Source organism: Megalops cyprinoides, chromosome 14, assembly GCF_013368585.1.
Source record: "Megalops cyprinoides isolate fMegCyp1 chromosome 14, fMegCyp1.pri, whole genome shotgun sequence".
NCBI classification, from domain to species: domain Eukaryota; kingdom Metazoa; phylum Chordata; class Actinopteri; order Elopiformes; family Megalopidae; genus Megalops; species Megalops cyprinoides.
In genome coordinates, this window is record NC_050596.1 from 27090812 (window position 1) to 27116753 (window position 25942).

Below are 25942 nucleotides of genomic sequence, written 5' to 3' on the forward strand. Positions count from 1 at the left end.
CATTTTAGCAAGTGTATTGTGTAACAGAAATCAATATGGAGTAGTGGTTAGAGTAATACACTCATGACAGAAAAAACTTAGTAACAATTGTATATCTAATTAAGGTACTGGTCTCAATGTTCTCAATTTCCCTTAAACTGACTAAATTAAAAAATATGGGAAACTGTAGACTGTGTCTGGGAATATTCTGTAGAACTATGAGGGCTCACACTTTAGGCTGTAACTAACTTCTGCAGCTGTATATTTGGCAAGACACTGTTAAAAAAAATCTGTAAATTACTGTATGCTTGGTGTTGACTGTGTTAACTTGGGTGTTGATCAGTCTAACCATGTTGCACTTTTCAGTTCACTCTGAACAAAAAAAAATTAAGCAAGTTTTACATTTTCCATACTAAATTAACAAAATTTAAGGAACAGAAAATTACATTGCATGTTGTTACTTTTATTATATTTTATTATTATTTTATTATTTTATTTTATTATATATACTTTTGATTATATCACCAACTTTAAGGCACAATATATAGTACCAAATGTTTTTTTTAGTTATGAATTATGCTACTAATTGCCTTCCTGGCATTCTGTCATTTGCATTAAGATTGCTTTTGGTACTGTACTCTGCCTTGTTTCGCATGTGTTGAATGTGTGTCTAAAACACACTTCCTTCTTCCAGTGGGACACATGACTGAATCTGAATAGCACAAAATGGCCCAGTTCCCTTGGCAACTCCCTTTCACTCCAGTCAGCCATTTGTTTGAAACGGCAGGATGTACATTACATTCATGTTCCCTCCACACTTACCCAGCATCTCCCAGAGCAACATGGCTGTGCCTTGGATTTAAACAAGCACAAACCTCATCAAGTCCCTGGCAATCAATTCATAAAAAGGGAAAAACTGAGGTCAAAAAGGAACTGGAGTCCGTATGTCTACTTACCTCATCCAGACACCTTTCATACTGTTCCCTCTGGTTCACATTCTCCATCGCCAGTGCCGAGTTTTCTGCCTGCATGACAAAACCAAATATATTTATGCACCGAACCCAACATATTTTTCTTTCTTTTGCATTTCAAAAGTGATTTCATATGTTATTTAAAAATTGCAATGTATAAAGCTAAATGTGACTTCTCATAATAGGCATATGCGAAGTGTAGAATCAATCACCATGTCCATTGTGCTTGCATTTGAGCAACACATTTGTGTGTTGCCTTTTCATACAAAATAAGAGACTGAAGTGTCCCTTAAATTAAGTCTATGTTAAAAATACACTGTATGACATTTGTATGTCAAAGTTAGGGACAATGCGCATTTTCATTAGAATTAATCTGAAAACTTCCATTTTTATTCTTTTTCACTTTTTTTTAGCCCTAATATACATATATAGTGCCCTCCATATTTATTCATATCCCTGACTAGGAATCCAGTACCATGCTATATCAGAAAGAATGTACATATTTGATTTTTTATGCTTGAATGAAAGCAAGAGAGCTAAGTTAGACTGTTCATAAATAATGCATATTACTCAGGAAATCACAAGGGTCACATTTACACATCTCCCTGTGATTAGTATGCTCAGTATTCTTCTAGCTAGGACTGTACTGATAAGATGCTTCCCGTAGTGCTTTATGAGGTTCTGGCACTTCCGAGTGGGATTGTTGACAATTCCCCCTGGCAGAATTGCTTGAACTCCTTCAGATATTTTGTATTTTGTTTATGAGCTCCTTTACAAACTTCAGACCATAAAGGCATAATTTGATTGAAGTCTGGACATTGAGATGATCAGTCCAGAACATTTATTTTGTGTTCAGACAAGTTGTAGAGTTGGACTAATACCTTGGATCACTGTCATGCTATAATGTCCATATTCAGCCAGGTTTGAATTTCACGGCAGAGAGAAACAGGTTTTTGGCAAAAATGTCCTGTATGTGCTGGAGTCCATTTCTCCCTATCTAACAAAGGCTCCAGATGCAGAACAAATATAATAATAATAATAATAATGGGCTGAATTTCCATTTAATCTGACTATGAGATATGCCCCATGTGTCATTTGGATGTAGTTTAGCCAATTTAAGTCACTTCTTATTGTAGCTTGTCTTTAAAAGAGGGATATTCCTCGTAACAAGACTATAAATGCAACACTCATGCATGTAACTTTGAATAGTTCTTTTTACATTTATTCATTTAGCAGACGCTTTTATCCAAAGCGACTTACATAGGTTACAGTTCTTTACAATGTTATCCATTTATACAGCTGGATATTTACTGAGGCAACTGTGGGTTAAGTACCTTGCCCAAGGGTACAGCAGCAGTGTCCCAGCGGGGATCGAACCGGCAACCTTTCGGTTACGAGTCCTGCTCCTTAACCACTATGCTACACTGCCGCCCTTTTTGACACTTAGTAGCCTGAAGAGCCAGTTTGTTTAGTAGATTTCAAACTGTGAACTGTTTTGCCCCTTTAAACATTTTCTACAATTGGGTAGGAAAGCTAAAGCAAGACCAATGCAATTCTATGATATACTCACACATAAAACAGTTTTTTTTTTTTTTTTGCACTACAAGTCGCACAGTTCACTGCAGTGAAGTAGGCACCAATTGGTGGATAGTTGTTTCTACACTGATCATCATCTGAGAAACCATCAAGTGTCTGATGATTCGCAGGGCACCTGAGCCTGAGAGAAGGAAACCCTGGAAATGCATCTTCTTCCTGGTGGAGCTGCTACTACACAAATAGCCTTAAATTTCTGAATAATTCCTGACACTACAGCTGTGAAGTCCTTTACAGCCATCTTTCACCTAGTGGAGGCCATTGACCATTCACCTGCAGTTTACAGAGAGCTTTCTGACCTTAGGCATGGTACTAATCAATCTCTTGTCGGTTACCTCCAGTTATGCCACAGGGGAATAGGAAACCTCAGGTGCCTCTGTACAGTTCATGTTTTCATCTTGAAAATTCTGCTTAAAAATCTGGAATAAGTTTAATAATCTGAATTTACTCTGTGCAATGCCATTAAGTTTAACGTACAATATTTAAACAAAAAGCATTAAAATGATTCAATATGTACTTTTTTCATTTCTGGAATAAAGAGCCAAAAAAAACTTTTTAGAAAATTAAAAAGAAAATTATTTTTGAAGTGCAGTGATATATTCAATGTGACTCAGAGCTAACACTGATCTCATCCTTGGCTATATGTGAAATTCAGTATGACATTTCCTACAGTGCACCTCCTACAACAGGAATTAAATAAAATCAGGGAATACAAAATAAATATCAAATAGGTTTTAGCCATGCTGATGGATCCACTAAAAACAGTTAATGGTGCTCTTGAAGTCTTAAGTGCTTCATGTAGCAATGTTCTGTGTTTGTAAAAGCATTTTCCCACAGTAGTGTAACACGGCAACTGCGTAGCACCTGCAATTTGCTGAACTGTGTCTCAAGGAAAAATCAATCAGGGATGGCAATTCCACAAGCAAGGTAGCATTGAATGTGATGATTGAAATGAAAGATACCAGAAATTGCACTGGACAGAACAATATGTTTGCCAGTGATGGCAAATAAAGAACAAAAAAACAGTACAAATCATCTCCTACGTAGCTTCAAGCATGAGTACTGTTCTAAACAGTAGTCATAGTCAATAGTCACATTTCTATCAACATTAGGAACATGTTTCCCTCATTAAGTAATGTTTCTGTTTAATTATCATGTATTTTAAATAATAAAGAGTGATTTTTCACTGTAAGAAGAAGCACCGCACATCCAGCTATTTAACAAAGCCCTCCTCAGTTGCCATGGCATCACACTCGACATGTCTTACCCAATGTCTCTGGCTCAGTGGGCCATATTCCACTACTGACACCAATGTGGGATGTACAGGGGAGACAGACAGGAATCAAGTCCCGATCTTACACAGGCAGGAGCATCATCATTTTGCTAAATGTTTAAAACTCCTTCACCGGGCTGAAGTTGACTTCTGTCAAGCCCTGTCTGGGACTGGGACTTCAGCTTTTGCCTGCATATGGTACCAAGTACAACCATGACATTACTGTTGCAGTGAATGTACCTGCAAAGTATGCAATGTGTGCAAGGAAGACAAGCAGCATGTGGAGGACAGCACAAAGAGTCAAGGGTTTCTTATAAACTTTACGTGCTTCACAATAACAAAGAGAACATTGTTCCTTGAGAGCTTGAGGTTTTTATTTTTCACAATGGACCTCTTATGTGCACATAGTAACCGCCCACATGCGTGTGCAAGCAAAATACAGACACACACACACAACAATTTAGAGATGCTAATTAACTTATACTGGATGTCTTCAGATTGTGTGAGAAGACAGTAGTGCCTACAGGATAGCCATTGTGACATTAGGGAAAAGAAAGTTATGCTTTTTTCTGAATGTGTCATTTCATTTCATCTTAGCTATGATGCATAACCAACTCAAACACTGTATTTCAAACCCTATTTCACCACAGTACGGTATATTAGTTCTCATGCCTTCAGAGAATGTGCTGCCCACACAGTGAGATCTGATGTTCTTCCTCCATGCATCCGCGCAGACAGGCAGCCCCCAGCTACACCTTCAGCCCGTGAGGTGTGAGTCAGTTTCACCCGGGTGTATCCCAGAGCGGGTTTAATCGATGGCCCTGGCCTTGTTATTCGTACACCCCATCGGCTCAGCAAACACAGTATTCATCCCGGCAGCTGGCCAAATAGCAGACAACATATCCACTCTTTTGGCTGAAAACATCAAGAGTATCCAAACTCCTGCTGATGGGAATATGTGGAAAGAGTGAAAATGTGTATGAAATCAATGTTTTTTCTTTTCCATATGAAGGCCACTTTTTTCAGTATGCCCAAAATACCATGCAACTTTTGTGCAAGTTATATGCTCAACTATGTATTTTCATAATAGAAATACACTTCATATTTACTCATGTTTTGACATGATAAAAAGAGTGGAGAGCATAATTCCAAAGGACTAATTCTCCTAAATGTCTGCGTGCTGATATAGCCACTCATACACTGACATACATTAACTTTTCATGAGGGCACATGCTCTCTTTACTGAGATTTTAAAAAGCAACTGTAGACTGCTCAGTACCAACAATAGGCAAGATGAAGTCTGGGTCCAAAAAGGCTATGTGTCAATGAAAGCCAAAATAGCCAATTAAAATCTCGAAAGCACTGGCGGTAAAGGTCAAGGAGACTCAAGCTATGATGTTCGACTGTGAGACATGTCAGCATCTTAGACATGGGGCAGACATGAATATCGTCCTGCTATTGATGAAGTACTGTTTCACCTTTAAGGAGAAAGTCTATCGATTTACACAGGTTCTCATTTGTCGGAAACAGCAGGGCGCATTAGCACCTGCCAGAGTTCTTAGGGTTGCCTCAGTCATTTCACCTTTGCCCTTTGTTGCGATCTGCCAACTTTTGATCACCCCTCTGGCCATATAATTACATTCCAGCCTTCATCATAGCAGGCCTTTAATCCCCTAAAAATGAATTGCAAATGTGTTTTTCACTTGTGGTGTTTTAAAATGGATTTTTCTTTTTTTTTTTTTTGTTTCTTTACACAGATTGTTTTTAATAATAATTGACACGGCTGCTGAACTCAACTTTTTTTAAGAAATTACAAAAGAAAATATATTTTTAAAAAAGTTACTGAAACATAGGACACATTGTTGAACTTAACTTGTACCTATGACTGAGACTGATATTGAAGTAAGATTAGCTCGTGCTTGTGCCACAAAGCTTGAAATTTCAGTCTTGACTTTGAATACGACATCTGTTAGATCAAAACCTGTGCCTGTCTAAAAATGAAAACAGCTCATATATTCTATGTAAAGGCACAGGAGGCCTTTGGTGAAGAAAATATTGTTTCAAACTTAATTTACAGTACCATCCTAGTGAGCAACTTCATTAGAGACTTCATCACTGCACCAGAATGCAGTCCATTATTTCAAACAGCTAAATGAAATCCATTTTCATTTTGAAAGAATCCTCTTGTGGCAGGATGTTAGCGTTCGCAGAACTAGATTATGATGTATTGAGCTGTGAAGGAAAACTCAGACTGACGCAGAGATCATTAATGAGGCGTCCTGGCAGTAAATTATATCCCTGTCTCTGACAAGGGCTGTTTACTACATAAAGAGTAAAAAAAATGGATGTGGCAAAAAACACATTGGTGCCTGATCCATGCTGTAAAAATCTGCCCGACTGTATGTATGGTCACAGCTGTGCACCTTCCCAAGCCTCATTACAATCATCACATTCTAAACTAGGTACAGAGAAAGAGAGAGTGCTTGGGCAATCTCAAAATTAAAATCGGGATTGGGTAATATTGTTCTCATGCTGATAATTTCAACAAAACTGGAAATGTCCACGGTTTCTCAGGTTCCATATCAGACGAGACTTGAAATAAATAAGCCACATTAATTTTGACCCAATAACTTTTTGTCCTACTCCCGTGTAACACATGTTCAACCATAATCTTTAACATGCCTAGTTTGTTCACGCCATTATTTCTACCTCTAAAATGCAAAAGGTGCATGAGCTTGAAAATGTTATGTTGTACCTCTGCCTAAGGTTTAAAAAAACAGCATCATTCAAACAGACTAATAAAAAGCTTCTATTAATGGTATTCTGATGAGTGAACTACTACCAACTAACAAAGGAGAAAATACATGTCCGTGTGCTACACATAAACACTTTTAGCACTGAACATGCTGTGTGAGAAATGTTGAAATGCATTAATGAGCCCTATGAACCATTATTCCTTTTATGTTGGACTTTCTGCGTGAGCTTGCAGTGGCTGAAATTACAAGGATGTGAGGGCTTTGTTTCCTTGCAATTTGCTTTCACTCGAAAACGAGAAGTTTTGTCCTTTGAGACTGTTTGTACTCAAAGAGAGAAATCTGACAATCAGCTATTTGTAGGGAGGACAGAGGAGCAACCAAGAGAGAATCCGCAGGGGAAGGCTACTTTTCATTAACGTTAATTAATGTTTAATTAAGAGATAATTAAGGTTACAGTCGGGTGCCTGTCATCGTTATACTGCACCGTGAGATTTTCCAGAGTCTGATTGGGCCCTTAAATGACAATCTTCTGCCTCCTTGGCACTTTATCGAACTTTGGGGGGGTGAAGATATTTGTTATGAGTGTTTGTGTTGATGTCTCGCTGCTCCCTCAGCCTTTCCGCTTTCAAATATCATCGGCTCAATGAGATTTCCTCCCTAAATGAATTTCTGCTTCGTCAGACTCTGTAACCTTAATTACAGTGCATTCTTGGTAATCAGCTGGACAGAAAACAAGGAATTTCAAATGCATACTGGAGTTCCTTGATGGTGATTTCAAAGTCATTTTGTAACTTGCTTACAAGAACAAGATTGATACCAGCATTGAACTTACTGAAGCTTTAGTGAGACATCTTCAACTGCTGGTTCTCAACGCAAACATTTTAAGTGTAAGTGTGCACTTAGACATCTTTAATTAGAAAATATATTTAGTATGTATAAGGTATTGGCATTTGGTAAAGTCCTCTAAATTTATAGTTATTGCCATCTGTTCATTTGTGTATCTTTTGAAATTTGAAGTTCACTCTACATAGGGAATTATTCTGCTAGATCAAATGGTGCTATGCATTTTGGAGTTTAACCGTACAATTTAAGCTTCCATTCAGTGTATGAAGAATTACTGTCACAAGCTCAGCAAAAGCTGGAGAAACAACATAAATCAACCCCCCAGAGTTCCTTCTCTTTCACTGTCTGTAAGGTAGGTAACAAGACTACCTGGCGGGAGAAGACAAGGTACCTTTTACTGGCAGTACTGGGACCAGGAGTGGATGTATTTCAGGGGAAGCCTGTATCTGGAGACACTACAGACCGCTTGTACCCTTGGCTCAGAGTAATCTGCAGGAGCCACCTTTCACAGGGACAAAAGTGCCAGCTGTCCTCCCGTGATGCATGGACAGGCCCCAGCGCCATCTCCGTCCTGACGGCAACTCTGCGCTGTGTGACAAGCCGAGGAAGGGCACGCTGCATCCGCACACACACCGCTCAGGATTCTCTGTGCGACATCCAGCGTCTGGCATCTCTCCGCAGCAGACGCGCGACATTGTCTCAACGCGGCGTTTGCAAAGTGCCGCCTGCCGCCCTGCACCAGCATGATAATGTGATCATAATGTCACAGAAACACCGCGATCAAAGATGATCCGATCCACTCTGCTCCGACAGCTTTCTCAACCGCTGCCTTATACATTACACAGACAACAGAAGTTTAAGCTTAATATTCACCACTTTCACTCCTATACCAGCTGATGCTGGTCAGGGCCTGCTTAATCTTACTCCAGGATCAAATTGTTCTGCCGTATTTCAGTAATATTGGACAAGTTTGCTTTGGAATAACTCTTGTCCAGTTTGTGTGAGGTAAGGTCACCCAATTTGTTTATTTTAACTTTGCTTTACTTTGATATTAGCACTTCAAATGGCAGACCTATTTTGCAAGTATTTGTGGTAACTCATAAGGAATACAATGTGTGAATAACTTGGCATTTTTGTATGCCTGAACACATTTTTGTGAAGATATGTTTTGCTACTGTAATATGAGCAATCCATTGTCAACCTCATTTGCTAGTAAGCGAAATTTCAAAGTCAATTTTCAAAGTTTGCAGGGTAATTTGTCGTTAGTTTATATTGCTTCCATTGCTGTTGTCAAAATGAAGATGGAACAAAGTAAAATGATTCAAGAAGATCCGAAATTGTGCAACTGTTGTGTACCCATGCAAGTTTTTTTTTTTTTACTCTAACTGTATGCTCAAATTAGGTTACATGGTACAGAACTGCTTAATGTTTGCAGTGAGTCAGAATTTTCTCTGTCTGTGAAAATGCCATTGGTGGGCGGCAGTGTATATAGTGGTTAAGAAGAAGGACTCGTAACCGAAAGGTTGCTGGTTCGATTCTCCACTGGTGTACTGCTGCTGTACCCTTGGGCAATGTACTTAACTCACAATTGCATCAGTAAATATCCAGCTGTATAAATGGATCACATTGTAAAAAAACTGTAACTGATGTAAGTCGCTCTGGATAAGAGCGTCTGCTAAATGCCAGTAATCTAATGTAATGGAAAACATGGGCAGATTTATGTGGAGCATGATGCAATCACTGGTTTGAAAAGGTAAGAGGTAAGCACTACACCCTGGTCCTCTCTTTTTCAACATGCATAACTTTTTAGTACAAGTCTAACAGACCTCTAGCCAACTTGTGAGTCACTCTCCATGAGACAACACACTGAAGAGAAGTTATACAGCAACATGTAATTAGAAGCAATTTGTTCTTATTATCCTTGGGCACCATTATTGTCAGTGTTTTAATTAATGTCTGCTTGCATGTAGTGGCCCTGGCTGTTTATGTAGATTAATTCTGGACTTATTGGCAGGGCTCTTTTCCCCTGTGGCTGGACAGTGATGGCATTGATAAGTGACCTCTCCTGTCTCTCTTCCCACAATGCATCAATGTTTCAGCTTTTCCAGGCAGGCTGCCATAATGATCATAATGTCCCATTGCAATATCAAAGATCAGTCTATAAAACAAGGGATTGCAGTTTCTTCTTTTTCTTTTTTTGTAAAGTCTTTGAACATTACAGACCTTCACTAAGTAATTGGTATTTAACAAGAAGGGGCCTCGGGCGTAATTAGTTTGTAACTCTTAATGGATTCACACAGAATTAAATGCTGTTGGAGAACTAAAGAATGGTGTCTGGTGGTTACTGCTAGAAAGAATCAAGACTAATGAGTATATTTCTAGCATAAGAATAACTTCACCTGAAATGCACTGTGTATATGAGGACAATCACTTCTGCGCACTGTCGAGAATTTGAGGGCGAGATGAAGAGCAACCGAGACTCTCTCTGTTGGATGCCTAAGACTCACTCTCTTGGTGTCAGTGAATACACTTTCCTTTCTGAATAAAGGGGCTGCTTATGAGTTCCGTCAAGCGTCACGCGGCACACAGCATGCTGTGCTGTGATAATGGGGAGGAGGAAGAGAGGAGGAGGAAGATGAGGAAGAGGGAGGAGATGAAATGCTCGCTTGGTTACCTCCAGGGCCCGCAGCCTCTCCAGGAGGACCTTGGTCTCCTTATCTCTGTCCTCCTCTGCACAGCCGCCATTGCTCTGGGACTCCGCCTCCTCTGCCGGCTGCCCCGCCTCCTGCAGGCTCTCCTGCTGCTTTCGCACCTCCTCTGAGAGTTTATCCTGGTGGACATTGGGTGGGGCATAGAGAGATATGGGGTGAGAGAGAGAATCCAAAACATTACATTATTTAGCAGATGCTCTTACCCAGAGCAACTTACATAGGTTACATTTTTTTGACATGTTATCTATTTATACAGCTAGATATATATATTTTTTTAACTGAGGCAATTGTGGGTTAAGTACCTTGCCCAAGGGTACAACGACAGCGCCCTAGTGGGAAATCTAACCAGCAACCTTTTGGTTACAAGCCCTACTCCTTACCCACAGTGCTACACTGCCGCCCAACAAAAACATCCCCTAATCCCTAATTTCCCCTCATATCCCATCTGACTGAAGTGACCTTGTGTGGCAGAGAGCATGTTCTCTTCTGTTTAATACCAGGGATACAGACATAAATGGCACAATAAAGAGTTTCTGAATATACAGGGCAAATTCAATCAAGCCAAAATGGGAAAACCCTGGGGCAGTGACAGTGTGTAACAAACAATTCACTAGCACTGAATGGCATCTGATGCCCATTTTGCATATTAAAATTGTCCACGTAATATTTACACTGCAGGCGTAATAAGACAACAATGACAATGCAAGTGTGGACAGAGTTATTGCATTTATTAATGCGCTTTGCTAACTTATTCAGACATGGCAGCATGGCTAGGGAACCAGACATGTGATCAAAGACACTTGGTTGCAACATCGAGCTTTATTCTTATCCGGAGTTGCTCTAGTATGTATCAATATGTCATCTGTGAAGTTTGCCAAGGCAGAGGGCCTCTACATAAAAAAAACACTGTAAATAATAGAATTACTCCTCCAATAAAATGTGACTTTTTCTCAAGGGTTGCCAAGGTGGTTTCCTTATGTGGTATGTTTGCTCAGATATCAGCTTCATTTTTCATACAGCCCTCCATCCCAGAGGTCATTGACACATTTGATGATGAAGTGGTGATTCAGCAATGATGGATGCCTCCAGCTCCACACCACTGGGCTTAAAGGCATTGCAAACTGATCTTAAATTAGATTGAAATGGTTCCATTTCTGCCTCTGAGTCACGCCTATCTCTTATGGGGGGGGGGGGGTTCATACTGTGTTTACTGTCATTGATACGTGATTATTTCATAGTAACCTCTTCTTCTCTTAAACTGGGTATGCCTTGCTTATTATGAATATTGTACTCTTGTTCCCAAATGCCTTGCAGTTACTTTACTTTAAAAATAATGGTGCTGTAATTACCCTACTCAAGGATGCATGTCAGGCAATAAATGCAATTTTTTGGTAGAAAGGATAACATACTTGAAGAATTAATGATAGAATTGATTCTGAAGGATTATTTTATTTATTTGCTTATCTCGATGATAAATCACTTGCATTTTACATTTTATCTACTTATACAGCTGGTTACATTTTTGCTCAAGGGAACACAGGAAGGAACCCACTTTGGGATTCAGACCAGTAGCTTTCAGACCTGTATCTTATTCTCTATGCACCAGCTCTGCTAATGTCTGTATGCATAATCTGGGCATTATTCAAGACTACGGAACTGCACCACAGAAAAGTCATATGTGTTGTAGATGTGGGACCTGGCAAGGCCAACAGGTTCCGATCCTGTTGTTTAATAATTCAACAAAGCTGATTTACACCCCAGGCATTGTTCTTTTTAACAACGCTGTTTAAATAATCACAGGCTATCAGACAGTGTAAATCTCTCTTACTTGAAAACAGCAGGTCTCTGAATGACTCTTCTGGGTCCAGGGGCCCTCTTAGACGACCAATAACACATGCATTAGGGGTTTAGTGGCTAATTTGAATGTATAATACACAGTCCTCCATCATTCATTATGACATGCCATTGTTTTTCCTCTTTTCAGTGCCCTTCATTTGCATATTGTATGATTAATAGTATCTATGCCAAACTGAAAAGCAATATGAGACAATTCTTTCATACATGGGAAAAGTGCTGCTTTTCTTTCCAACTGTCTTTTTAATTATTGATATAATGATCCGTGATCTGTTCCGCAACAATGCAAACTTATGTCCGTTTTACTTATTGTTTAGTTTTATTCGTGTTACACTTCACCAGTGAAAAAGTTCTGCATTATAAACAAAAAAATGTACCATGACTGAACAAGGTTGTTTAACAATAGTGTAGTCAATGACCTTCATTAAGTTAGCCCACATCAGAACTTGCAGAACTGTATGGCTGGCAGGTCCAGTTTGAAAATGTTTTTCTAGCAGTTACATCACAAGTAATACTCATTGGATTGGTCAAAATCAAGAACAACATTGAATTTGTACCTTTTTTTTTTTTCAAATAATTACCGGTGGTAAAACTGATAAAGCCTCAGTCTGTGTCTTCTTTTCAATTAATTTCCTACCTTATAAGAAAGAACGTGGCAAATTATTATTCTGACTGAGCAGGAATGTTAATCTCTTTGTATGGCAGCTTTATCAATCTCCATTATTGTTCAGCAATCTATCTCCTGAGAACCATGCCGCCATTCTCAATTAAATATACATTATGCTATTCAATATGATATGCTATTGTCATTATCAGCCCACTGATTCACCACTCTGGTCATATCTGCTACATATGGGTTTTGGACTAGTGTTTGTCTGCCCTTAATTTATTTCTACAGTAAATGCTAGATAATTTGAATACAGTAGTTTTCTCTTAATAGATTGGTTGTACAGCCTTTTCTGTCACAGCTATCCTTGTTCACTCCATGATGCAGTTTCAATAACTTAATGGTGTACAAAATCACAGCAGAAATGAAACTTGTAATTTAATGGCAACGTCTCCTCGACAAAGGCTGGTGTTCTTTGCTGAATTAATATCTTGGAAGAACTGGACGAACTAGCTGCTGTCCTTTACTGTGTATGATGTCTTTTTTTCACTGCGTTTACTGCATCAGCAAGTGCGTTTGTCTCAGCTTTGCATGGTTAAGCTCGGCAAGGTCACTGATAACAGCCACCACCGTTCGGCCCCACACTACGCTCTATAAAGTTTGCAAAATGTTTTGTGCTCTCTTTTCTGTAAAGGTTTACACCACTGACATCTACATTTACATTTATTCATTTGGCAGATGCTTCATCCAAAGTGACTTACAAGCGAGGCAGAGTACAACCAGACAAGGTACAAGCTAGCTAGTAGTGATACGAGTGAATGAAACAATAGATTTGGTTTTTTTAAGGAGAGCATGAGAAATTGCTTTAGGCGATAGCGTATCAGGTGTGTAGGCGAGCGCGGAAGAGCTGTGTCTGTCAGGTGGACGGCAGTTACGTGGAGACCCCGTACCTTGTAGGCTTTCATGAGGTCCACGGTGTCCATGGCGGAGTGCTCCAGCGCCCCCTGGTTCTGCAGCAGCGTCCGCACCGTCTCTTCCACCCTGCGGGAGCACCAGGAAATGGGGCCTGATCAGAACAGTTATAAATAACGCAAGCCCTACTGAAGTCCGTTCCTGGAGGGCCACACTCCAGCGCATTTTACAGCATTCTGTAACTCACTGACACTGTCAGGAAGCCAAATGATTCAGTTAAAAAATGACTGGATGATTCAGGTGGGTAGGTATATGAAAGTCTGGCTCCCTGGGTTAGGATTGAGCAGTCCTTCAGTCTTGCATAAGGGTGCAGGACAGTACCAGTGCCTTTTGATTTTCTAGACGTAAATAAATTTAAGATGATTTTGATAATTACTTTTTGTTTGGCATTTGGAGCCACACTGTATGATGCCTCAAACGGACAGAGATTTAAAGACTAAAATGTGAGCATTATCCATGACCTTGAAAGACAGGTGAATCTACCAATCTCGCTCACAGGTTGGATCTTAACAGTCCAAGTGAATGTACTGCCTAAGAATACCTCCCTCTTCAATCATCCCAGACAACCCAACTTCAAAGTGGTTCAAATCTCTGAACTGCATGGTAATCAGATTTTATCAGAATAACAAGGAAGTAAAGTGAGTAAAACCTTCCGCACTACAAAAATCTAAACCACTAGGAGGACTGCAGGAGACATTCATCAATATCTCCTAATTCAAATTGGTTCACAATGACCTGACAACTTTTTCACATGTTAAGAAAGCTGACTGTAACCCGCTTTACCTGAACGACCTGCCACATATCAGTAAAAATGTCATCCATCCACAATATTTGCCCAGCCAGAACATTATACACTTGGATGTAATGACATTTGAAATGGAATCCTACTGACTACTGAAAACAGACTACTTTACTGTATGATTAAAAAACGTATTTAAATTAAACTACATTTTCCATAGGAACCATTTATTATCTTTTGAATTTTGAATTGTAGCAAAATGAATGTATGGACTCCATAATAATAAACATCAAGAGAACTCTTCTCTTGGCCTCGAGCTCAAATATACCTAACTCCTCTCCGTAATATCTCACACTGGACAAAAGTTTAAAAGACAAGAAAAAAATTTCCACCACTCATTGGCTTAATCTGGTGACAGAACACATACCATTTGAAAAAGTTTCTGTGCAGTTGCATGAGAAAATATAGCCACATACTCCAAATGCCTACGATCACTTTTCAGATGTATCATAAATTACTCAAACTCTCCTAGCTGCTAAACCATATGCTCCGATACTTACCAGCCCTGCCCCCCACCTTATGTTACACCAAAAAAAGCTCTAGTGTCTAGCCTACCACTTTCATTTTGTAGATTTCTCTTCAGGTATATCTACAGTTTTTGATGTGTCCTTTGTTTTCTGTTGGCATAGAACCTCAATAAAAAGAAAGTTATTTTAAGTTTTCTAATGGTGTTCAAGCTGCTTCATTTGACACATGGTAGTTTGACATCTAAAGAGAACACAGTTGGTGACAACTGAAAAAAAAACACCCAAAGGACCAAATGTACAAAAGAGAAAAACACTTTAAAACTCAACATAAACCAAGTACAGCACATTATATATATCATTATATATCAGCTACAGTTCTCTAGCCACACACCTGTATTTAATGGGTAATTAACCAGGTGTGGCTTGTTAGCCAATGGCCACACACACACACACACACACACACACACACACGCAGAAACACACACACGCTCACACATATTCTTCACATAGAAACACAATTAGCCAGCTTGAAGTGATGATACTGGAATTGATTGGCTATTGTAAGCACAGGAAAATGAGCACTGGTCCCTGTAAATAGACACATTTACTGTACATAACAACTTAAACAGAAATATACAAATAAATTATGTTGCCAATTAAATTTAAAGCAGTCGAGTTCAAGGGTATATTGAAGTTAATACAAGGGACACTGGCAACTTCAACAAAGGAAAACTGTATTCTGCTATTGCCTGAAACAACATGAACCTGCTATCAAGAAATCATTTTCATTTAACAGAATGACATGAATCAGTATTTTTCTTCCCTTTAATACCCCATAATGAGAGACAGAAATTTCAAATATGATTATCGTCTAGTAGCATTCTGTTACTTTACAGCCTGATCAGTTTATGCCACTGGACTAATGTGTAAATATGGACAAATACCATTGAACAGTCTCTCATACACAGTATCTTGACTTCTGAGTCAGTAACCTTGCCAAATCGCAGTCATGCTACATTAGCACTAATTCCCTTATTTAGGGTGACGTTTTCTTTCTTTTCAGAGCTAAAAATCATCAAGATAAATATCATGTTTTCCTGACCACAATGCTCAGTGACATTTTGTGTCTCTCTCTCTCTCTTTTTTTTTTTTTTTTTGCTCATTCTCAATTCCAATTTTTTCCTCAATGTGCATGCAGGGCCCTGTGCTGACAGTGCTGTGTACTGACAGCCACACCATCTGTCTGCTGAATGGGAGCTGTCTGTAATCCCTCCTTGCCACCAAGTGGCCGGGGAAGTGGCAAGCTGCTACAACTTCTGCTGAAATCAGACAAGCAGCAAGTCTGGTTCAGTTTCAGCTTTCTTTCTTTTTTTTTTTTTAACTGTCCTCACAAGAGAAATTTGCATCACAGCTTGATAAAGTACATTCACATACAAATGTGCTCGAAAAGAACAATGGTCAAAATGGGATGGGAGGTATTCTATATGCCAATTTGCACAATGGCGGGTGACTAACTATGTAATGGCTTAGTTTGCCACCTGATGATGAAAAATAATCTTAAATAATATCTAAAGTAGCCATATAGTCTTAACACCTTGCAGAAATAATTTTTATAATACATTTGATTTCAGAATTGCATCATATAGTATGTTCACTAATGGCAGCCTGCAAGACTACAGCGTAGGCCCTGTTATCCCTAGCACTGATTATTTAGCGATTTGGGGTCACAAGCAGATCCACCAGGCATACAGGCATTGATCATGCCACATGATCAACCTTGCCAGAAACCTACCTAGGGCACTACCAAGCTATACTCTGGCCCATAAATAATGCTTCTTCTATATACACTCAATGTGTTTAGCTAGCTATTGAAATATGTATTCAATTTGTCTATTGTTATCCAAACAAAAGAGCAGCAATGGCTAGCCAGCTATCTAGCCATATAAAAGGAAGTAAAGGAAGTATAGTTTATCCTTTGCATGTTTTCAAACTAGCTAAAGAATTAAACTTAAATTCCAATAATAAGCATATCCACAGTAAAAAGTGAGCCACAAGAGTCTAGCTTGTGAGTTGCAAAAAGAGTGGAAAAAATTCAAGACACCAAGAAAATTTTCTAAAACAGATTTGTTCATTGAGCACAGCGAAGAAAAAAGTCAGCATGAGTCAGTTATAATACAACCTGAGTTACAACATGAAAAAAATGGCACTGCAGTGGCTAAACATGGCTCTCAAAAATCAAGAGGCATTATGAGCACGGGGCATTAGACTTTAATGGGTTTGATCCACAACACATAAAAATTCAAACTACACTGCCACTCCAGGTGGCAAGATACATTTGATAGATCAAATGTGGGTACAACATGTGCTGATTTGTGTAGACCTTTTAAAATTACATATGCATATTCCTGTGCTTATACAGACTGAAGGAAAGACGGACCTTGCAGCTTGAGAATTATCAGTTAAAATTCTGCTTGAGAATTATCAGTTAAAATTCTCAAGTAGCAAACCTGGCAAGCTGCTGACAAATCTGTCTGCTTCACTAGAGATGAGAAGGATGATCAGCAGCACGGATGGCTGGTTGTATTTTATTAGCCACACACCTGTAGAGCAAAAGGTCTCGTATAAACTGGGAGAGTGGAGTTCTGGAGAGGGGGGCACCTGTAACTGGCACTAGGCACTGCACATTTGTTCTCTCTGTCACTAAATGAGCTCTTGTATCTTCACACGTCTCTAAATGCCAAAACATTTTCTGTCAACGAAGCCCAATCCCAAAACTTCCCACGCAGCATGGACTGAGTACTGGGTGTTTCTTGCTAGTCAAGTTCCTGATGACAAAAAAGAGAACGCTTTTTTGACGAGTCTTACCTTAGGCGACGTGTTAATCAAAGCACACAGAATCAGCTTTCTCCTTATGCCTTACAAAACATACGTCTTAAAATTTAAAATCTAAATAAAACCCACAAGTTTCTGAGCAGAAACGTTTCATTCATGTCTATGGAATGTGCCATAGCATTGCAGACAGATTTCCTATCCTATTACTCGGATCATGGTCTACTTTTAAGGGGGAAAAAAGTTTAAATTAATTCTCAGCACATTTCTTCTGTGATTTATGTACTGGAACATTGTAAATAGGACTGTCACGGACAATTACCTCCAAATAATCACATTTTGATGGTGCACTGATTCTAAATTCTAACAAATTTCTGAAGCTATTTACCGGTGGAATTACCCATGGAATTATGATGAGAAGTTATTTAAAGTTATTTTAATACTTTCCAGCATTTATGTGAATATTTTAATAAAATATGCTGCTGAATTAAATCCAAGATTATGAAAACCCTTCCCCGGATATCCAGAGTAAAGACAGGAATAATGATTAATTCAATGATGACTTTATCATTTTATAAGTTATCACAAATAATGTATGGTAATGAACATAATCAAATGGTTCAGTTTGTTTTGCAATTGGCATAGTACATCTTTTTGTTTTCAAGCATATTTTTAAAGCCAGCTAGATGTGCTTATTATACATGCAACTAAATAATACTGCTCTTTTAGCTGAAATACATTTAGCTAAATGGCGTGGCTATTACTATTACAATGATTTGGTGATCTGACAATCAATTATTAATTTAAAAAATCAGATCAGTTGTAACAACAAATATGTTGAAGCTTTTTTCAATTTCACTGTTCAATTCACTGTTGACCACAAATGTACACAAAAAGTGGAGGACACTTTTTCATGACACATTTTTCTCCAAAATATTACCAAATACTGCTCCTAAAATGGACTTTTTCCCTTTAAGATTTAAGATCAATACACTAACCCAGTCAGAATAATCATATGAATTGGCCCTGGTATTGTAAACTAACTGAAGGTGTTTCTCGGAACAGCTACAGATTCTATCTCTGTGTATGTAAAACATACCAAAAAATCAATATTTAATAAATGTTTTTCTGTGTGTCCTTTGTAATGAAATCTTCGCTGAGAATGAGGGACTCATTCAATGGACCCAACTGCAGACGGAATATCCTACTTTGAATTTCAGTCATGTCTGTAAGCACACAGGAAGTGTAATTAAGTTGCCAGTCTCTTTCACCCCGAGGTATGAGTCCCAGACACACGGTCAGATCGGATTAACCCTACGGGTGCAGTATGTGAACTGGCTTTGAGCAGTTCCATGTGGAGAAAAAGCTTTTGATTGTGGAACATACTGAAGAGGTGCTTTCAGCGAGCCGTTTGATTACACGGTGCTAAAGGATTGGGATGACCCATGACTGCCACATACATCCCTGGCTGGTTTTTAACGCCCTTCCTGTAAAAGACCCTAACCCATTACTCACACCTTTTATCACTTTCCAACATCTGGCCTTTTCATAAGATGATTTTTCCATGTTCCGCTATCTAAGTCTCATTACTGTGATCAGCTCTGTGTAAAGTGTTAATAAACAGTCTGTGTAAATTTAACAGTGGGGTCTGCTTCAGATGGTTGTTACTACTGGAATCAAATACATTTTTTTGAGGGATCCAGCAACACCCACTGCCATGCAAAGACTGGAAAAATGCCCCATCATATTGAAGTAATCACAACCTCATCATCATACAGATTTAAAAGAAAGCCACTCACCCCCAGCGACCTTGTCCCCCATTTCTGTTGAAGGTATTCCTTCTAAATAGCGTCACAAAGATGGTACACATCTCCTTCAGCTTCATAGGCAAGTGGCCACATTCAGTGCAGCAGCCACGCAGACAGTGTCGAAATGTGGGTCTCGGGTCTAAACTAGGCCAGCTGGGAATAAAGCAAGCCTGAGTGGTTTCAAAATTGACAGACAGAACGCTTAGTCCTGCGTCGGTATGGAATTGCCGTATGCATATCCGTCCGCCTGTCTAATTTTCTGCGGAGTTGACCGGGTCTCACCTATATCACTGCCATCCCTGGATTCTGGTCTAGGCAGGAAGGATAGAGATCACAAAGCCCCCCCTCCCTCCCCCCACTGCCCAATCCCCCAGCCCAGCAATACATCCCATGCTAAACCCATCAGACAGATGCTGTCCCCTGCTGTGAGAGACCAGAGCTGGGAATCTGGACACACTGGGTTACGGCAAACCCACCATTTCACGCCGACTACTCTCTGAAATGTGGGTTCGAAGCAATCGCGTGTCACTTGCAGCGCTTCAAAAGGATCAAAGGGCATTTAATTTTAGCAGAGTAGGAATTTAGTTTCCTAACAAAATACTATAAAATCAACTATGCAAGTCTACTTTCTGGCCTTTGTAGCCCACTCTACAGACATGGTGTGTCTGAGATATTGTGTGAAAACACTTTTGGACACATTATGGTTAAAACAGATCTTTTATATTTTCCAGATTTTGTTGTCTCAGATACAAAAGACAGAATAACATGTCAGATTGCTTAATTTTTTTTTGTTTGTATGGATTTGTGGAGACATTGGAGAATATTCATTACTGTATAGCCAGTAACTGTTCATAAGCTCATTATAATAGCATAATATTATTAAATTGATGTTCTGCTTGTCAATGTGTTGCCTCCACTATAGCAATTACAAAAAAGTAGAACCTCAAAGACAGCCAAAATTCATATCAGAAAAATTAAATGCAGGTCCTCTGGGAGGCAGCAATTAGAAACCATCCATTTTGATTTGATTGATGCACTGCTTCCACTTATCTTGGGAATTTAATATGCTGGTTCACCCTCTTTACTTTTTCAGAGGTAAACTGTTTGATGGATCATGATAAAGATTAATCCCAAAATCTCACAGATTGAAGACCCTCCTATCTAAGGTGACTTACAATATTAATATGGCATAATACATTAAATATGTATATATCACAACAGCAACAAGAACATAGGCTCAGAACATCCAGAACTACGGTACAAAGACATTAAGTCTTGAAAAACAGCACTACATGTCAGAATCACTCAAACAATTTCACTTTCCACAATTTCTACTATGCAACATACACACACTTGTGCGACAACCTCTATATAACATGTTCATAACAGACAATCCACATGAGCCAGGAAAATGTTCACAGGCAGACAGACAGACAGATGTGTCCACAGGTCATTCTGCTGAGCTGACATTTTGTCAGGCATCTGGCCAGTGCCACCTTTGAGAATGACCAATCCGGGTCGTACAGGCCAGCCTTCAGTGAGAAGGTTAAATTCTCATTCCATCAACGCTGTTTCAGCAGTTCACATCAGCTCACCCAACTTTGTTGATAAATGTTGACAGCACTGCACCTGAAAAAAAATGCTAAAGCTGGCCAAAAACATGGAAATGGGCCAATTAGCCATTTGCTTTCCTGGATTCCGGTCATATGAGCCCCGTACGTCACCAGCACTTGACAGATAGATATTACTCCCTTACCTTCATTAGGTTCTCAGATGCATCTTGTGGACTCAGCACCTTCAAAGTTTCATCATTCTATTTATTTTCAGGACCAGATCCTCTCCTTACTGTAAAGCAAAGCAATTTGCCCACAAACCCAATAGCTGAAGAGTAAGCCTTTTATCCTCTTAAAGGTTTGGTTTGTTTTTCATCAAATTGTGTGCCAACATGCAGTGCAGCTCCCAGCTTTCACAGTAAAGATATGTCGCCTTCTTTCATTCCCAGCACTGAAAAGTACTGCCCGGGCCATCTGAAACTCATCCGGTTTTGTTTCAAGTTGCCCTGGCATTGTGAAAAAGCCGTAAAACCCCGGGTAGGAATGTCACGCACATTAGCGCGGGGTAGCATTACTTGCTTTTAAAACGAGTGACCACTGGCTTTTCTGGCTCAACTTTGACCTTTGAATGAGACCCACATGACGGTGGCCCGCAGATGAAACAGGGAAAGGCCACACAGGGCATGACACAGCATTGGTTCCCTGCTCTTGTAGTGACCAGAGTCATCAAGAATAAGTACGCATTCCCATTTTTAACCGGGCTGTTTTTGCCATTTACAAGTGAGATTTATTGCACTCTCCAGGCTGAAAGGTGACTTTTGGCAAAGGGATTCCACTGACACGAAACCTTTGAGGTCACTGAAAGCTGACTATTGTATTAAGGCAAAACTTAATAAGACGTGTCATCACCTGCTGCAGTTCTACTCTTTGCTAGAGATGCCAATGATATTCTGAGTTTATTATTCATTAATCACCCTGCATCCTTGTGAAGTGTGAATTTAATGGCATGGACCTATTCATATGGCTAGATGTCAGTTTCATTACGCATCATGTTATTGCACCATGTTACTCGGGAGAGAAGAAATCATGCCCCACTGAGGACTGAAACCTGCATGCTTCTGATCACAGTCCAGTACCTTTTCCCTTTTTGCATGCTGCAGCCCAAATCTTTTGAGATATATTACTTGTATTACACGCTGTTTATTTTATGTGTAGTAACACCGCGTTTTTGAGTACACTTTTCTTCCATTGTCCAGTCAGGTTAACTTGTAGTAGGGTTTGAATAGTGTTATGCTCATACTCGCTGGTCTGGGAGTGTCGTTAGCCTGGTCTGACACTGTTGCTCATTCAGGTTGAATGGATAAACTTCTGTTCTTTTGCGCTGGATGTCATTCTGGATAAGAGCATCTGCTAAATGCATGTAATGTAACGTAATATCAGATATTGATAAACAGAGACGCTCCTCACTAGCCCTCTTGCTCTCTGAGCATCAAACACTGGGCCTCAGGTACAGGACACATCAGATCCAACATGTCATTCCTATACCCCAAGCAGAGCTGGAGGCTTCATTTTTTGGACTTGTTACTTTCTGCTGTGCAGCAGTGCCCTGCGCACACAGCAAAATGACCCAGTGGAGACACTTCCTGTTCATGGAAAGGCAAATCCAATTGGCTATGGCTACAAGCATGGTTGTCACACCCTGAGGGCAATGGGGGGTTGGGAGTGGTGGTGGGGGATGACTGGTGCCTTGAGTCTATCTCCCTAGAGATAGGGGACCTTCCTCACTCTGTGGAGATATGCTAAGGAGAGATTCTCTAAGTTTAAAATATGCTCTGCTACCCTTTCTACATGGGTTACGAATTAGACTTTCCAATGCAATCCAAGTTTTTCTGCACAGAAGTCATACAGTCTGTATGAGTGTGTGCAAACATTTACCAGTGTGCATGCCCCTGTGCGCTCTCATTCACCAGACTCATTCCGATTCTTGTTTCATCAAAAGGCGCAGACAAAGCAAATCTATACACCATCCATAAGGTCACTGGTTATTCCATAACATTCTGCTGCAGGCGACCACTCACAGTGATTGCCCTCTGAACAGCTAAACAGGCCAGCTTCTCTGTGATGTGTAAGTGGATGGCCTACTTTCCCAGAAAGCCTGTAATCTGACCTCCTTTACTGGTCCCATAAAGGACCATAACAAGCCATCTTAATCCACTGCAGTAGTGAGTTCAGTGCGTCGGCATATATTACTGCTTCTCCATCCAGGTTTTTAATTACCACTACAGTCTTATACTCTGCGATCAGACAAATCTGTGATTGCAATTGTGGGAAAAGTCATATAATCACAGGAATTAGCTTCACCATCCCCTAGAGAAGGAGAGCAAATTTATGCAAGGCATACCATCCTTTCCTATTACATGCACCGAAGTCGCTTCCAAGAACAATATATTAATTTTCTTTTGAATGATATTGGTACCATTCGATGACTAAGCTTACATAAGCATCAGCAGATGATATATTACCTGCTCAAAAAACATCCACCAAACATCTCTAAATAATTCTAAAATCGATTTACAGCATGTTTGTTAATCCAAACAGCATGCATCAGGTCTCATAATGACCATTTGGAAATGCATAGTGCACACTATAATAGCTGCCCAAAGATTCAGAGCTGCAATGTAAGCACTCACACAGAAGACTCATTTTAAAAATAATGTAAGTATATATCTTCTGTGCTTGGTTCGCACAAATATGTACTGCTTCAAGCCCATAGGGATTGTGGTCTCCCCAGCTTTAGGTAAGTTCCATCATAATGTTCCCTTTAAAAAGAAAGAAAACATAGTAAATCTGCAAGAAAACTCTACCTTCTGGTCTGTCACCAAAAGTCATTAATAAAAAATTCTAGTCCTACAAAAAATAACCCTGCACACTCAGCCTTTTGGAGAGGTTCTAAAATATGGAGTCACAGTGCACAACCAAGCTGACAAATGCACCCAACATCACTGCAGCACCAGACCAGGTTTACACCCAGGTATTGATAAGTGCATCATTCTGGGCTGACATCACTTATCCTATTGTCTTACTAATTTTCAGCCCATATTTAACCAAATTCACAACTGCATGTAAACGGAAAGCAACGGATAGTAAGGTGAATACAAAGATATGCTACGAGCAAGCCGTTCCCATTTACAGAAAAGGGTAACTAAACATTCTAATGGTATATACATACCATTGGCACTAAATGTGTAATGCTATAAAATAAAGTATTAGCAGTCCTTTAAGGAATATCATGAAAGAAGTTTAGCACCACAATGCAGATTAGTAAATAAATTACTCAATTTAATTTGTTAGTGTTTAAATTTGTTTAATGTTTAAATGCTTTCATCAGTTTCAGTGTCAGACTCGTACTCTTGATTACAAAATTAAGAAGTAAGAATTAAGAAGTCAAAAAGCATTACAAAAGTGTACAAAATTAAATGAATTACTTTGATACCTTATTCTCATCCCAACAGCTGAAGGGAACAGAAGCATTTGTTAGTTACATTGCATACACATGTTTGGAGCTCCAACTACGGACCTGTGGGGGTGTCTGCTAACAGATCACTTTAACAGTAGGGTGTCTTCAAAGGGCACTAAATGAGCCACATTTCTTTACAAAAAGACACCAGATGTGAAGGTGCAAGGCAGCACGTCTTTTCTTTGGCTTGACTTCCACCAGCTAAATGAACTCCACTGCTGCTTCCCCGGGAAGCTGCTCTGATCTCTCCTAATTAAATTGTTTTGGACATCAGGAACGGAGGGCATCTGGTCATAGATGGGGGCATTGATCTTTAAAACAGAGCCGAAACACAGGGCTCACTCTCAGACCATTAACGCTGGCCGGCACCATGGAAGTGCAACGCAGTGTATTAATGACTGAAACGATTACTGGAATGGGGGGTGCTCTGGTGTTTTCTGTACCAACAAATCCCTTGTAAATTCCAAATGATCAAAAGCCTGCTGTTATGTTTTGGACCTTTTTGAGAGCTGAGAAAATTAATTTGTGCTCTGCTACAGCTTCACAGTACACAGAAAAAGCAGACCGGATAAAACTTTGATGCAACGTTTCACTCTGTTAACTACGTCCATTGCAATGGTAATGAGAGACCGAGTATCATCGTAATTGTTGTTATCATCATCTTCCACCATCACCATCATTGTTATACCCATCATAATCTGCACAGCAAATTCCCAAAATGATAACAAAATGCATTTCATTGCAAAGGTAATACTGTGCTCAACAGAATAATACACGAGGTGTATTTCACCCTTTCCACCTTTACAGTGATTACTGTAAGAATACATGCACTTAAGCTTGCTTGTCCAAATTCAGTTTTCTATAGTGCTAATATGGGAGTGGGTGCGGGGGGTGCACTGAAGTGGGATCCAGCACAGGGAAAGGGAGTGGAGAGATCAGTGAGTACCTGCATACGGCTTCTCTCATCTTCACCATGAAGTGGAAGCCTCCAAAGATAGCCCCTGGATGGCCCCTGTTTCCTGCGGACTCTTGGGACATTCTGGCTGACCTCTGGGCCCCTGGTCTAGTGTGGCCCTGCTTCCTGAATCCCAGTGAATGTTTCCCATGGGCCTGTCATTGCTACTAAAAACACAGCGCTACTGCAACTCAGACCAGCCACCTGGCTCATAACTATCCCTCACACCCTGCCAGCAATTAATTCCGAGACTTGCAAGACTTGCACTCTCTTCCTTTCTTCTCCCTCTCTCCCTCCGTCAGTACCTTGGCTCTAAACACACAACACCACACACTGTGTGCAGGGCAGTGTGGGATTCCTCCGTCACTGTATGTCCCCATCCGGACTTCCCAGCAACTGACCTATATCCTGCTCTGGAGAGAGACTTACTAATCCTAGAGTTTAGTGACAGACGT

The 25942-nt window shown here is 39.8% G+C and overlaps 1 protein-coding gene across 1 annotated transcript in view; it reads right to left on the bottom strand.

The window, feature by feature from the left end:
- The window catches only part of LOC118788736 (nck-associated protein 5-like), a 103564-nt gene that overhangs the window by 41707 nt on the left and 35915 nt on the right, over positions 1–25942 (bottom strand). The window contains exons 4-6 of the mRNA XM_036544771.1: positions 13538–13628; positions 10090–10245; positions 936–1004 (exon numbers count right to left, since the gene is read on the bottom strand). Of these exons, the coding sequence (XP_036400664.1) occupies positions 936–1004; positions 10090–10245; positions 13538–13628 (316 nt within the window). The remainder of the gene's footprint in view (positions 1–935; positions 1005–10089; positions 10246–13537; positions 13629–25942) is intronic.